Source organism: Eleutherodactylus coqui, chromosome 2, assembly GCF_035609145.1.
Source record: "Eleutherodactylus coqui strain aEleCoq1 chromosome 2, aEleCoq1.hap1, whole genome shotgun sequence".
Classification (NCBI taxonomy): Eukaryota; Metazoa; Chordata; class Amphibia; order Anura; family Eleutherodactylidae; genus Eleutherodactylus; species Eleutherodactylus coqui.
In genome coordinates, this window is record NC_089838.1 from 323,807,005 (window position 1) to 323,820,501 (window position 13,497).

General features: G+C 48.2%; 1 protein-coding gene across 1 annotated transcript in view; it reads left to right on the forward strand.

The window, feature by feature from the left end:
* Positions 1 to 7,752, forward strand: part of MCM7 (minichromosome maintenance complex component 7) — a 13,117-nt gene extending 5,365 nt beyond the window's left edge. The window contains exons 5-16 of the mRNA XM_066593783.1: positions 1,103 to 1,283; positions 1,359 to 1,496; positions 1,947 to 2,096; positions 2,179 to 2,293; positions 3,021 to 3,152; positions 3,227 to 3,310; positions 3,387 to 3,598; positions 4,621 to 4,802; positions 4,882 to 4,965; positions 5,051 to 5,219; positions 7,147 to 7,256; positions 7,330 to 7,752. Of these exons, the coding sequence (XP_066449880.1) occupies positions 1,103 to 1,283; positions 1,359 to 1,496; positions 1,947 to 2,096; positions 2,179 to 2,293; positions 3,021 to 3,152; positions 3,227 to 3,310; positions 3,387 to 3,598; positions 4,621 to 4,802; positions 4,882 to 4,965; positions 5,051 to 5,219; positions 7,147 to 7,256; positions 7,330 to 7,537 (1,765 nt within the window). The 3' untranslated portion in view covers positions 7,538 to 7,752. The remainder of the gene's footprint in view (positions 1 to 1,102; positions 1,284 to 1,358; positions 1,497 to 1,946; positions 2,097 to 2,178; positions 2,294 to 3,020; positions 3,153 to 3,226; positions 3,311 to 3,386; positions 3,599 to 4,620; positions 4,803 to 4,881; positions 4,966 to 5,050; positions 5,220 to 7,146; positions 7,257 to 7,329) is intronic.
* The last annotated feature ends 5,745 nt before the right edge of the window (positions 7,753 to 13,497 follow it).

A 13,497-nucleotide genomic window follows, 5' to 3' on the forward strand; every position in this document is an offset into this window, starting at 1 on the left:
AAGAAAATGGCACTTCTGGTGTTACTTTATTTACATCTTGACATTGTTTACCACACAATATAACGAGGAAAAAAATGTCACTGGGCCTTTATGAATGCAGTAACTGCTTTGTGTGTGTGTTACCTGAAATCTTGTGGATGTCCACAACGGGCGCGCAGGGAAATTCCACCTCGAAGCTGCTTGTCCGCCTGTATCTTGTTGCGGAAGTCTCTTCCCATAGACAGAAGGGGGCCCACAGCAAAAACGGCGACACACGTGACATGGTATGGATTTGAACTCCGTACCGCATGTTTGTGTGGCTTGTCCGCAGCGTGTGGATGAGACTTTTTTTATTTACTTTTTAATTTTTTGCAACTGTCATCCACTTTGCTGCTTAGTCTCAGGCTTAAGAATGCATGTGGAATTTCTGCAGCAATTCCGCCCTGTGTGAACACAGCCCAAGATGTGATTAGCTGCTAGGATAGTACACTGCATTTCTTACACAGCACATTCTACAATGTCTGACCGCAGCCTATTAGACTGAGTAACATGATCGACATGGAGCTCTTTGTCAGGCTTCTGGCTGCCATGGGAACCCATTGGTACTTTGCTGTTGCACTGCCGGGTACTGATGGGTGACAGGAGGAGCCCCCTTTCCCTGTCATCTGCTTACGTGCTGTAGTTGCGATTACTTGTGGCATATATAAGGGGTTAAACTGCTAGGATCTGAGGCTTCTCTGTTCCTGGCAGTTAGAGCAGGAGACTGGCTGTCTGTAGTCAGCCAAGCCACCACTTTAAAATGTGTGTGGGCCTTTTTAAAAGCCTTTAGACAGCCATAAATAGGTTTTGATGACTATGGGGTTAATAAGGTTGTCCCACTTCTAGTGCTTTGCCTTGCAGATGGCTCCATACACTGCTCCGTGTCCTGACCAATATTGCAGGCTGAGTCCCATTCATTTCAATAGGACTTAGCCTGCAGTACCAACCCCAGCCACTGCACAATGGACAGAGCTGTCTGCATCCTGCAGCTAAAAAACAGTTGGGCAACCTCTAAGTCCATAACTTTGTCACTGACATGTCTTCCATGTAGTTTCTTTACTATAGAACATTCTTCCTTTTCCAGCGAGTTGTACTTCAAGGCTCCTTCCACCTCCAAAGCCAGAGTTGTTCGTGATGTGAAGGCCGACTCCATCGGAAAACTTGTAACAGTGCGAGGAATTGTCACGAGGATCACAGAAGTGAAACCCATGATGGTGGTAGCAACGTACACATGTGACCAGTGCGGTGCGGAGACGTACCAGCCTGTAAGTCATGCAGTAACTCGTTAGATGTGTAGAAGGATGTAGGACGCCATGTAACCATTTTCTTGTCCACTACAGATCCAGTCTCCGACATTCATGCCCCTCATTATGTGCCCGAGTAAAGAATGTCAGACCAACCGCTCAGGCGGCAGGCTCTATCTGCAGACCAGAGGCTCCAAGTTCATCAAATTTCAGGAGCTCAAGATCCAAGAACATGTGAGTGTGGGCGATGAGTGCGTTTGGGATGCATTCACTTCAGATGTCCGAGATATCGATTGGGGAGGAGTTACTGATGTGTGCCTCAATTACCTTCATACACACATGCCAAAAGTCATGGGACAGGAACAAAAACACACTGTGCTCACATCCAGAATTGCCGTTTTACAAGTGCAATATCGGTCCGAGTTTCTTTGACTGGATCCCGCTGACCTGTGTGGATGCACCCATACATAGGTGTTGGGCGTTCCCACAGTCACCTGAGCTAAAGTCACTTCATCAATTTACACACTGCTATCCCAGGACTTCTGGCATGTTGGTGTACGCTGCTGTACAGTGACATATCACTACACAGGGGAGGGGAGAGGAGACTCAAGCCAGAGGTACTCGTGGGTACATATGATGGGAGTGTGAATTCATTCATGTAACTAATGGGCTCTATTATCCTAGAGCGACCAAGTTCCTGTTGGTAACATTCCTCGCTGTATGACCGTCTGTGTCCGTGGAGAGAATACTCGTCTGGTGCAGCCCGGTGACCACGTCGGTATTACTGGAGTGTTTCTGCCAATGCTGAAATCTGGTTTCCGGCAAGTAGTCCAGGTAAGAGCGATCCTAACGTTTAATGCTTGGGAGGGCATTTCACTAGATATTCGGTGCACATGGCCTCCGTCCTCTCCTGCAGGGGCTGCTGTCAGAAACCTACCTGGAGGCTCATCGGTTGGTGAAGATGAACAAGACTGAGGATGATGAGCTGGGAACAGAAGAACTGAGCGAAGAGGAGCTGCGACAGATCACAGGTGAGCGGGGAGCTGGACACGGCCCTAGCAGGGTGCAAACTAGTTTAGGTGCAAGATGATGTGTCGCTATACAGATGGCGGTCATACATGTTGGAACGCTAATACCCTCCATTGTCCTGTTGAGGAAACGGGAGGATGTTCACCAGAGCAGTGGATGCCACCATACTTGCTGCTTGTGCAGGACGCTGGCTGAAATAACCCCACTAATGGAGGAGCCTCTGATGGTCAACATTCTGGGTATGTCCACACGGGCCGGATATGCTATGGCATGTCCACAGCAAATCTGCATTATATGGTGTGGAATTCAACCAGCCCCTCACTTGGAGGTGGGATTTAACCAAAAATCTATTGCTATAATTGATGCTCTGCAGATATTAAAATCTCATCCACTTTGCTGAAATACTGTAAGTGCTACCCGTTTTCTGTGTGGCGGGTCTGTACAAAAAAAACTGTGGCGAATCAGGCCTGTGTGGACTTGGCCTATTATACGATAGAATGGGCACACTTGGCATCATAAACCTAGGCTGCAGCTTTATATCACTTATGGTTGGTATATGCAAAAAAAAAACCTGCAGTGGAACTGCAAAATGTATATGTACCAAACTATGGCACTTGCATAAAGTACACCCTGGCAAAAACCAACTATGCCAAACAAGTCCTGAAAATAAAATCATTCTGGCCTTCAAGGGGTCACAGCTGACAAACACAATCTGCTTCTTATTTCTAGAGGATGACTTCTACGAGAAGCTCGCTGCCTCCATTGCACCTGAAATCTATGGACATGAAGATGTGAAGAAGGCTCTGCTGCTTCTCCTGGTGGGTGGTGTTGATCATTCACCCCGTGGCATGAAGATCAGAGGTTTGTACCACATCCTGCATGGTGGTCATTTGCTTCTGTGTCATCTGGCATATTCAATGTAAATACTTCCACAGGGAACATCAACATCTGCCTTATGGGAGATCCCGGAGTGGCCAAATCCCAGCTTCTGTCCTATATTGATCGCCTGGCTCCTCGCAGTAAGTGTTGTTCTGTTGGATCAGGGGTCAGTGTGTAATCTTAATTTTGCATCATACCTGTCTTCACTGTTTTTAGGTCAGTACACAACAGGAAGAGGCTCCTCTGGCGTTGGTCTGACGGCTGCGGTGATGAAGGATTCGGTGACCGGGGAGATGACCCTGGAAGGGGGAGCCTTAGTATTGGCAGATCAAGGAGTCTGTTGTATTGACGAGTTTGACAAGATGATGGATGCTGACCGCACTGCCATTCATGAAGTCATGGAACAGCAAACTATCTCCATTGCAAAAGTAAGCGGCACATACTCATCCCTGTAGTAGCAATAACATAAACTTCAATGAGTAGCAAGTTGGGTTGGTCTAGATCAGTGTTTCTTAATTACCCTACCCCAACGGGTCATGTTCTCAACATTGTCAAATCCTGACCATTGGGGGACTGGGGTTGAGGAAAGCCTGACCTAGATTAGTGGTCAGTATTGGAGTAAGCTGGGAGTTGTAGTTACCTAATGGCAGAGGTGCCATAAAAGCATCTGATCTGGAGCACAGCTGTCGCCTTTTGATCACGGACCTTGATGTAAGGGTACGTCGCAGACTTGCTGTGGATTTTCTGCAGCATTTGGTGTGCATTTAACCCAACCCTTATAGAAGTGGAATCCGCAGCATAAACTGACAAGTGGACGAGACTCGTCAAATCTTGTCCAATTGGCTTGGACTGTAAATGCATACTTTCGGAATGGAAAGCCCTCAGTAACACCTCTGACCCTTGTAGATGCACCCTAAAACCTGAGCTTCAAGTAGTACATGTTTGAAGCACAAGAATGCTTAAACTGTACCTGCGTCACTGAAGGGGTTTCCAGAATCTTGGATAGTGATGACCTTTCCTCGGGACAAGTCATCAATATCGCATTAGTAGTGGTTTTCAGCTTGGATGCCCCCACCCCCAACTGATTGGCTGTGTCTAATCATGGCTGTTCCAGCACATACAAGGCACAGCACTGTATAATGGATGTGCCTGGTGTAGCAGCTGGAGCCCATTTACTTAAATTGTGATCAGTAACCATCACATCACTGGCCTGAGAGGAGGCCGCAGGGCACACTGTCTTCAAGCAGCTGAGTGGTCACATCCCCCCCCCCCCCCCCCCCATCTGATATTGATGACTTGTCTTAAAGATAGCTTATCAATTTCTGAGTTTCAGAAAACCCGTTGGAATATTCTTTGAAGGAAGTGGCTGACGTTTAGTTGACTTTCTAAAGGTGTGAACAGACTTGTTGCAAGCTGGTGTGACTTGTATTAACACAATTGTGTGTAATAGGCTGGAATAATGACCACTCTGAATGCCCGCTGCTCAATTCTCGCTGCTGCTAACCCGGCCTATGGAAGGTACAACCCCAAGAGGACCATCGAGCAGAACATCCAGCTCCCCGCCGCCCTTCTGTCTCGTTTCGATGTGCTTTGGCTAATTCAGGACAAGCCTGACCGAGACAACGATCTCAGGTGCCTTATGTCACTATCACTGCTGCCTGCATAGACACTGCAGCCTCTGTCATGGTCCTAACTCTGACTCTCTCCTCAGGCTGGCCCAGCACATCACTTATGTCCACCAGCACAGCAAGCAGCCACCCTCTCAATTCGAGGCCCTTGATATGAAGCTGATGAGGTTAGTCCGTGTTCATGTTCTCATGTTTCATCCCTGCAGTCGTCATCTGCGTCCTCTAATCTGTTTTGGCCCTTTTTTTTTGTAGACGTTATATTACCATGTGCAAGCGAAAGCAGCCTGCAATCCCAGAATCCCTTGCAGACTACCTGACGGCAGCCTACGTTGAGATGAGGAAAGAGGCGCGAACCAACAAAGACACCACATTCACGTCTGCCAGAACCCTCCTGTCCGTCCTGCGGCTCTCCACAGCTCTGGTAAGATGGATCCTGGGAACTCCAGTGATGTGTGATTTCCTTCTTAGAGGTGCTTCAGTCCACTGAGCTCCAAAGTGCTGTTCGTGCAGGTAGCTGTATACAGAGCCTACTGTAGGGGCAGCACTTCCGCCGCTCGCTGTGACCCGCTTCTACGCTGCACTGCCGCTTCTTCCCCGACAGGCCGATGTTGACAGGCAGAGACAGGAGCAACTGCTGGTGTGTCCTGGGAGCATTGCACTTGTCTCGGTCTGACAGTGTTGGCGAAACACTGCAATATGTAAAGTCGCCATGATCTTTGCTTATCTCCGCTCCTCCAGTAACGCTGCTACTAGTTACTTCCACGTGCAACTTTGCAAATGCTTTGCTTTATGTATTATGCATCGGTCTTGTCTAATACTCTAATTACATCCAATGACGCATCGGTGACCCTATAATATAGTGCATTGTGGAGATGAGCATGCCCTTTACCTACTACGTCTCCCACAATCCACCACAGCACAGAGCTGTAAGGGACGTCTTGCAGCACTGGATGTGTCCTCCATCTAAGGGCTCATTCACACAGCAGATTTTGGTCCATGAATATATAGTGTCTTCACAGACCGAAACACTATATTCCCTGCGTATTTTGTCTGGCTTGCATTTTTGTACACAACTGCTCTTATCCATGGGGTGCCTCTCTGTATAGTAAAGGGGAACCTGCTGCTTGATCCTGCAGAGTATATATAAAGTCCAGCATTAGAGATGAGCGAACGTACTCGTTAAGGGCGATTTTTTTTTTTTTTTTTTTTTTTTTTTTTTCCGCAATCGAGCATTGCTATTTTCGAGTACCTGGCTACTCGGGTGAAAAGATTAGGGGGGTGGCGTGGTGGAGCGGGGGTTAGCAGTGGGCTCTCTTCCGCCCCCACTCCCCTCTGCAACCCCCCTGGCGCCCCCTGAATCTTTTCACCCGAGTAGTCAGGTACTTGAAAACAGCAATGCTCGATTTGCGAAATCGCCCTAAACAAGTACGTTCGCTCATCTCTATCCAGCATCCAAAAATAGACTTAACAGTAATTAGATTGGTAACAGAGGACAGATACTACTGATGTGTTTTGGACAGCTAAAGGGTGACTAGTCTTGGCCTCTGGTTAAGGACCCTCCAGTGGTCTAAGACATATCGGACGTCTGTCCTGTGTTGTGGATCTGAAAAACTGTTTAATGCTTATTTCCTCTCTGATCCTGGTTCTGTCCTGCACCTCATGCATCCATGTCAGTGATTGGGGAGCTGAATTGTTCTATACAGCTGACGAAATCCCCTCTTAACCTTTTGAGTGAATGATGGGGCCAGTGTCTGAAGGTTCTTTTACATGGGACAAGCTGTCGGGCCGACTATGCTCAGCACTCGCCCCCAGTGATACTGGCTGTGCTGTTACACAGCAAGTACCCCGTTTCCCTAAAAATAAGACATAGCATGATTTTCCAGAATTTTTGAGGATGCAAAATGATTTTTCAGGCTTTTTGAGGATGCTTGAAATATAAGCCCTACTCCAAAATTAAGCCCTGCTAAGTTAATTTAAAAAGTCAATTTAAATAGCGTCCAGTCAGCTATACATGTAAAAAAGTTAAACCTTTTTGAACAAAAATAATATAAGACACTGTCTTATTCTTGGGGAAACACAGTATTGCTTGCAGCACTGCCTGCATGGGGAGGAGGGTTCTTTCCCTGCCACCTCCATTGAACAGCATATCATTACGTTCTGCATGGGTTTACATGGGACAATTGCTCAGAATCTGATCGATCATCCCGTGTAAAAGGGCCTTAACACGTACGCTCGGGTGCTGTGCAGCGTCTAGCTGACTAGAAATCAAGAGAAGGTGGCCCAGGAACTAATCCCTGCGGCACCAGCTGTCTGTCATTGTGGTGACTTCCTCATATACTGCCCTCTAGGCCCGTCTACGTCTGGAGGATGTTGTAGAGAAGGAGGACGTCAATGAAGCAATGAGGTTAATGGAAATGTCTAAAGATTCCCTGTTGGCAGACAAGGGGCAGACCGTCAGGTAAGGGAATGTAACATCCTTTAATTGCTTCCCGTTTATAATGGCAGTCTCTAATAACTGCTCCGATCCCCAGGACCCAGCGCCCGGCTGACGTCATCTTTGCCACCATTCGGGAGATGGTTCCGGAGAAGGGACCTCGCAGCATCAAGTACTCGGAGGCTGAGCAACGCTGCGTGTCCAAGGGCTTCACCCCCGCACAGTTTGAGGTGGCTCTGGAAGAGTACGAGGAGCTGAACGTCTGGCTGGTCAATCAGGCCCGGACCAAGATCACCTTTGTGTGATTTACATCTGCTGCCGCTCTGCCTACACAAACTGTTAATCGCACCCGCTCATACGTGACTGAGCGCCGGACCCCCGTATATTATTGGGTGTCTCAGTCCCCGCACTTCAAGGAGCCGAGTTTATGTTACAGGATTTTCTTTTAGCGTCTCCTGAGGCCGCCTCCGCACCGAGGGGGTTGTGGACGAAGTTCAATAAAGACTTTTAACTAGTAGAATGGCATCCTTTTGATTCTTGAAGATGTTGTGATGACCAGGTGGCCGTCGCCCTCGTACTGCTCTGTAGTGGTCAGCAGGTGAGGATTCTGTAATGGACTTTATTTCTATAGTCGCCTCTGACTGTAAAGTGCTGTGGAAGATGTGCAGGCATTACATTCAATGTTAAAACCTCTTTGAACATTGGGGCTGCAGGTCCTGTTCACAAGAGCTTACAGTCTGTGGGTAGTTCTGTGCAATGGTCCAGCCATCCCTTATATAATAGAGCTGTGTGAGCTGCTCACTCAGTGAATAGAGGTGTAGCAGCCAGGGATCGTGCCCACCTCCCTTCACAAATGGGCAGTCGTTTGTAAGTGAGACCGCTTTACTACATGCTCAATGCAAGAATCCGAGCTATGATCAACCCGTGTGAAGGCCCTTTAGTCTGAGATCATTAGAATGGAGAGCATGAGGAGCGGTAGACAGATGGAGGAGTTGATATAGGCTGGTGCAGCGTTCTAGAGTTATGGCAGCGGGGTGGGAGGTATGGCCGGGTAGGGGCTGGTGGCAGCAGGGTGGGGTGGAGGTAGGGGCTGGCACAGTGTCTGTTGTAATCAGGATGGAGTGGGGAGGTCAGTGAGGCGATGGATCAGCAATGCGTTGGGGAGTAAAGATAAGACTGGATCCGGGCAGCAATAAGGGTTCTTGTTTCCACAGTAAGATGAGGGCAGATTCTGGAGGTTTGAGATGCAGGTGACCTGAGCGAGCAAGAGGTTCAGTACAGGGATGGAAGGACGGATCAGTCTTGACCTTGGCACAGGGGGCACACTGCCAAGGAGTTATGGCGGTACCACACCAGTGGAAATATTATGTTGGTTGGTAGATGGAAACAAGTTTTATGAAAGCTTCACTGAAGCGATTGCGGGACTGTGTCTGGGACTGAGTAAAGGTGTGATCCACAGACCCCTGACCACTGCCTTCATCCAGGGATCTCTGTAGCCAAGCATACCGAGGCTCCACGGTCCTCCCTCTCCCTGAGATCACTCATCCGCCGGGTGCAGGCCTTACACAGACGAGCGAAGGGCTTGCAGTAGGACTGTAGCTGATGCCAATACCCTCCAGATGCTTCCTGCTCCCACGGTTATGGATTGGGGCTTTTAGACAAAACTATTTAAATGAGCAAAAGCTAATAATCTGTCTAAACAGACTAATGAGAAATGGTCACTTCCTGCAGGCATAAAGCCCGCCGGCTCCTTCACTCATCATTCAGTCCTTCTCTTGCCTTACGGGACGACTTCTTGTTTGTACAAGCCAACGTTGTATCTGCCTGTGAGCTGGGGGTGACGGCCCTCACTTGGGTCAAATAATCGGCTCATCTGGAAGGACACTACTGGTTTCTGGATGTAGCAGAGCTGTGTCTGTGTTTGCACCAGTCGTGGCAGGGACGAGGTTTAAGAGGATGTTTACCATTAGCCTCCTTGTCTACAATGAAACACTAAAGTTACTGACAGAATGGCCTCCACTCTGCTAGACCCATAAAGGTGTTTAACCCTTTACAATCCAATTTTGGATGCAGGGTTTCTTTTCTGCCACTATACAATGGCAGTCTGCTGGCTAGAGCTAGTACTCTGGTATGGGACATGCTGGAGAGGCTCCCCTGACAGAGCAGCCAGTAATCTACAGTAAGAATACCCTGCCGGACGTCTTCCGACATCAGAGCTGTACAGCCTTCAATCAGAATGTTTTCAGACAGTGGATGGGGAAGGGTTAAATTTAGTATGAAGCCTGGTCTGTTTTTCTCTGTCTAAAGCCTGGGCGTCTTATAGTTCCCACAGCCAGTCACAGCCCCCGCCAGTAGAAGCGTGGTCACTGACCATCTACTTACAGGAGCTTCAGTTGGTGCAGAACAGTGTGCCCAACAACAGACCACATGAGATTCTACCGATCTCCCGTTATCTGACCCGATCGAGTCTGTTTCACCTGTATGACAGTTCCCTGCCACTCCTTGATGATTGCTTCATTAGCCTAAAGACAAATGCTACAACCATAAAATAAACCACTTTGTGCCACCCAATGCCCCTCCTTACAGACCTCACTAATGGGCTTTAACCCCACACATCTTAACTTCATTAAAGGTTATAATGTGGGTTGTAGTCCTGGCAGGGGGGCTTGATCCACCAGGGTGTAAACTTGCATCATGTGGGTGGCGCAGGCTCAGAAGCTGTGACTGATGGCCAGTGTCCCACTGCACCACCATGGATCGACAAGACCGTTGATCTCTGCTGTTTACACCCTATATGCCACATTCAGTGTAGATCACAGCATGTAATGGGTTCACATGGCGCACTCCCTCTGTCATCAGACCAGCTACTGGGGTCCTGGCCTGCCAGTGCCGATCGCTATACTAAGCCATGAGGCATTGCAGGACAGAAGTGATGCATTATCGCTGTAAGGGTCAAGCTCCCTACAAGCACAATGTAAAATAAATCCACATTTGCTTTCATCATAGCCATAACCACCTCTACAATAACTGAACACTAGGTTTTTGGTAGTTTTTGCAGACAAAATGCTTTTGTCCATTTTGCCTCCCAAAACATGCAATAACTGATCAAAAAGCCATATGTACAAAAAAATAACTCCTAGAACTCGGGGCCTAGAAAAATAAAGCTAGGGGATTTTGAATGTAACAATGTAGAATTTTTTTGTGTGCTAAAATAAAAACCTGGCCTCGTAATTGTTGTGGCACAAAGTTCCACGCCACTCAGGCGGTGCAAACAAGCTTTACATGGACCCAGAAATGGTACCAATAAAAACTACAGTTTGCCACAAAAAAATGAGGCCGCAGCGATTTGGCTTTTGAAAGGAGATAAAAATTTCTCCAAAAATCAATCAGTTTTTATTCCCAAAATAGGCAGAATCCTTAACCCTTTTCTATCCACTGTCTGACGTCTAAAGACATTCTGACTGAAGGCTGTACGGCTCCGATGTCGAAAGACGTCAAGCAGGGTATTCTTACTGTATATTACTGGCTGCTCTGTTGTTGGGGGCCTCTCCAGCATGACCCATACCACAGTACTGGCTCCAGCCAGCAGATGGGGCCATTGTATAATCGCAGAAAGAGAAAGCCCCCCTAGGAAACCCTGAATCCAAAATTGGATTGCAAAGGGTTAAAGGAGTTGGGGGGGGGGGATAGGGTGGAAGGAGGGAGAATCTATACTTTCTTCTCCGTCAGTCTCCTTATTATATCTCATCACAGCTTCTCTAGGACCCCGGCTCACCGCACGCTGGCAGACTTGTTATGAAGCCAGCATTCCTCACATGCTCCGGCTGGCTCAGTGAAGGTCACATCCCTGTGATGTAGCCTTCATTGGCTAGAAAGGAATGCTGATCTATTGCAGAGACAGCCGGCATGAGTAGTCCCTGCAATAATTAGGCTGTGAACTGTAACATACGTTGCCAGGCAGGAAGAAGACTGCCTGTAAATGTAGGTAACCTCACAGGAAGCTGGAGGTGAGGTGCCAGAAAAATAAAGGGTTATGGGTCTAAGAACGTGGTCATGGTCATCTCAACCCAGTAATCGTGCAGAGCCAGATAGTTGTGTTATCTCTTACCAAACTGTCAATGCTGTAAAAACAGAACTCAAAAACAAAAGGTGGAAGTTTTGGTATCCTCTCTCCTCTGGTGGCTTGGGGGGGGGCGTGTGTGTGTGTGTCTGTGTCTGTCATGCTTGGTGCTACTTTCAATAGCCGACGATCGTCTGCTATTGAAAGTGCTGCTAGAGATCACAATCTGCTGTGACAGCTGTAGCAGGAGATTCCTTCATCTCATCATGTCCCCTCATTACTGGACAACGTTGTCCCAGTGTCCAGTGATGGGGGGGACATGCCGGGGAGATGAAGGAATCTCCTGCTACAGCTGTCGCAGTGTCCAGTGATGAGGGGACATGCCGGGGAGATGAAGGAATCTCCTGCTACAGCTGTCACAGCAGTAGCAGGAGATCGCACTGCTCTTCCTGCCCTCTCATTGCTCTGAATGGGGCCGGACGGCTGCCGGCTCCATTCAAAGCAGTGAAGCGTGCGTTTGCATTAGGACGCCGGTCCTCCAGTCATGTGACCGGTGTCATCGGGAGCGCGCACTGAGGAGAGAGAGGCAGCAGTGCATCATGGGAACTTCTCAGCGGCGCCATCTTTGAAAAATTCTTCAGGCCAGCTTTATAAAAGGGAAGAAAAGGAATAAAAAGGTGAGGAAAATATCGATTTTTATGGGAAAGGCTGTTGTGTGTGATGCTTCTACTCCACAGGGCATTAATGGGGGGAAAAAAAAAAAATCAGTTTGGGCGGCGGACAACCCCTTTAAACTTATGTCCTGCTGATGGTGCGAGACCAGGAGCGAGCCTGTGCCATCCCATGGCAGGAGCTGGCTGTGACTGACAGCCATCTCCCACTGCAATAGCAGGAAAGAATGAAAACCATATGGAAAGGGTTTACAGAGGGGGGCACACTGTGTGAGGTCATTAACCCTCCGCCATGTAATTGCAGGGGGCCTAGGGGTTGCCAACCACTTCTGTTACTGCATTACCACCTAGAGTAGAAGTACCGCGATGTATTATCATAGCAATCAGAGCTGTTATGGTTCAAGTTTGCTACAGGAACAGAATGTAGAAAAATAAAACCCTTTTGGCACACATTCCCAATTATATAAAAACACATTTGGTGTCATCGTATCCATAGCAACATGTACAATGAATTGAATACACTATTTATCCTGCACAGCAAAAAAACAACCAAAAAAAAGGAAAAATGCTTAGTTTGTTCATATTACCTCCCCAAAAAAACCGCAATAAGACCGATCACAAAAGCCGTATGTACCCCAAAATGGTACCAATAAAAACTACAGGTCGTCATGCAAAAAACAAGCCCTCAGCGAGCTCCGCCCATGGGAAAATAAAGCTGGGGTTCTAAAAATGTAAAAAAAGGGCTTTTATTGTACAAAAGTGGAAAAACCTACACAAATAATTCTGGTATCATAATTGTACCAACCCGCAGGAAAAAACGTATCCGTGTCACTAAGGCCTCCTTCCCACGAGCGTGACGGGCTCCGCCGCGTAATATTACGCAGTGAAGCCCGTCACGGCGCCCCCCAGAGCCCCTATACTTACCAGCGGACGATAGCGTGAAGACGCTTCCCCGCCCACCGCCGTCGCGTCGTGTGACACGCCCACCACGTCACGTGACGCGGCCGGCAGTGTCACGTGACGCGCCGGCCGCGTCAAATGACGCTGCGGCGGTAGGCGGGGAAGCGTTTTTTCACGCTATCTCCCGCTGGTTACAGTTGACTGCAATGGAAGCCGTCAGTGCGTACAGCCCGTCCTCACCCGCAGCAAATAGAGCATGCTGCGGGTGAGACGGGAGAAATCGTGGTGCGTAATTCCGCGGTGGAATTACGCATTGTGAGCATTGTGCTATTAGGTTCAATAGAACCTAATAGCAGGGGGCCACGCAGCGGATTTTTGCCGCGAATTTACGCGACGTAAATCCGTTCGTGGGAAGGAGGCCTTACGTTGTATGATAAACGCTGAGAGAGGCAAAAAAAAGTGCGCTGGTGAGCGAGAGGGAGGCAGGACTGATGCGGTTTCTCTCCTGCCCTCCAAAACAATCACATAGATGTTCTACAAAACCACAGCTCACCACACTAAAAACAAGTCCTCATACGGCCATGTTGACAGGAGGAAAAAAAGAAGTGCTATGGCTTTTGAAAAGTGAAGACGA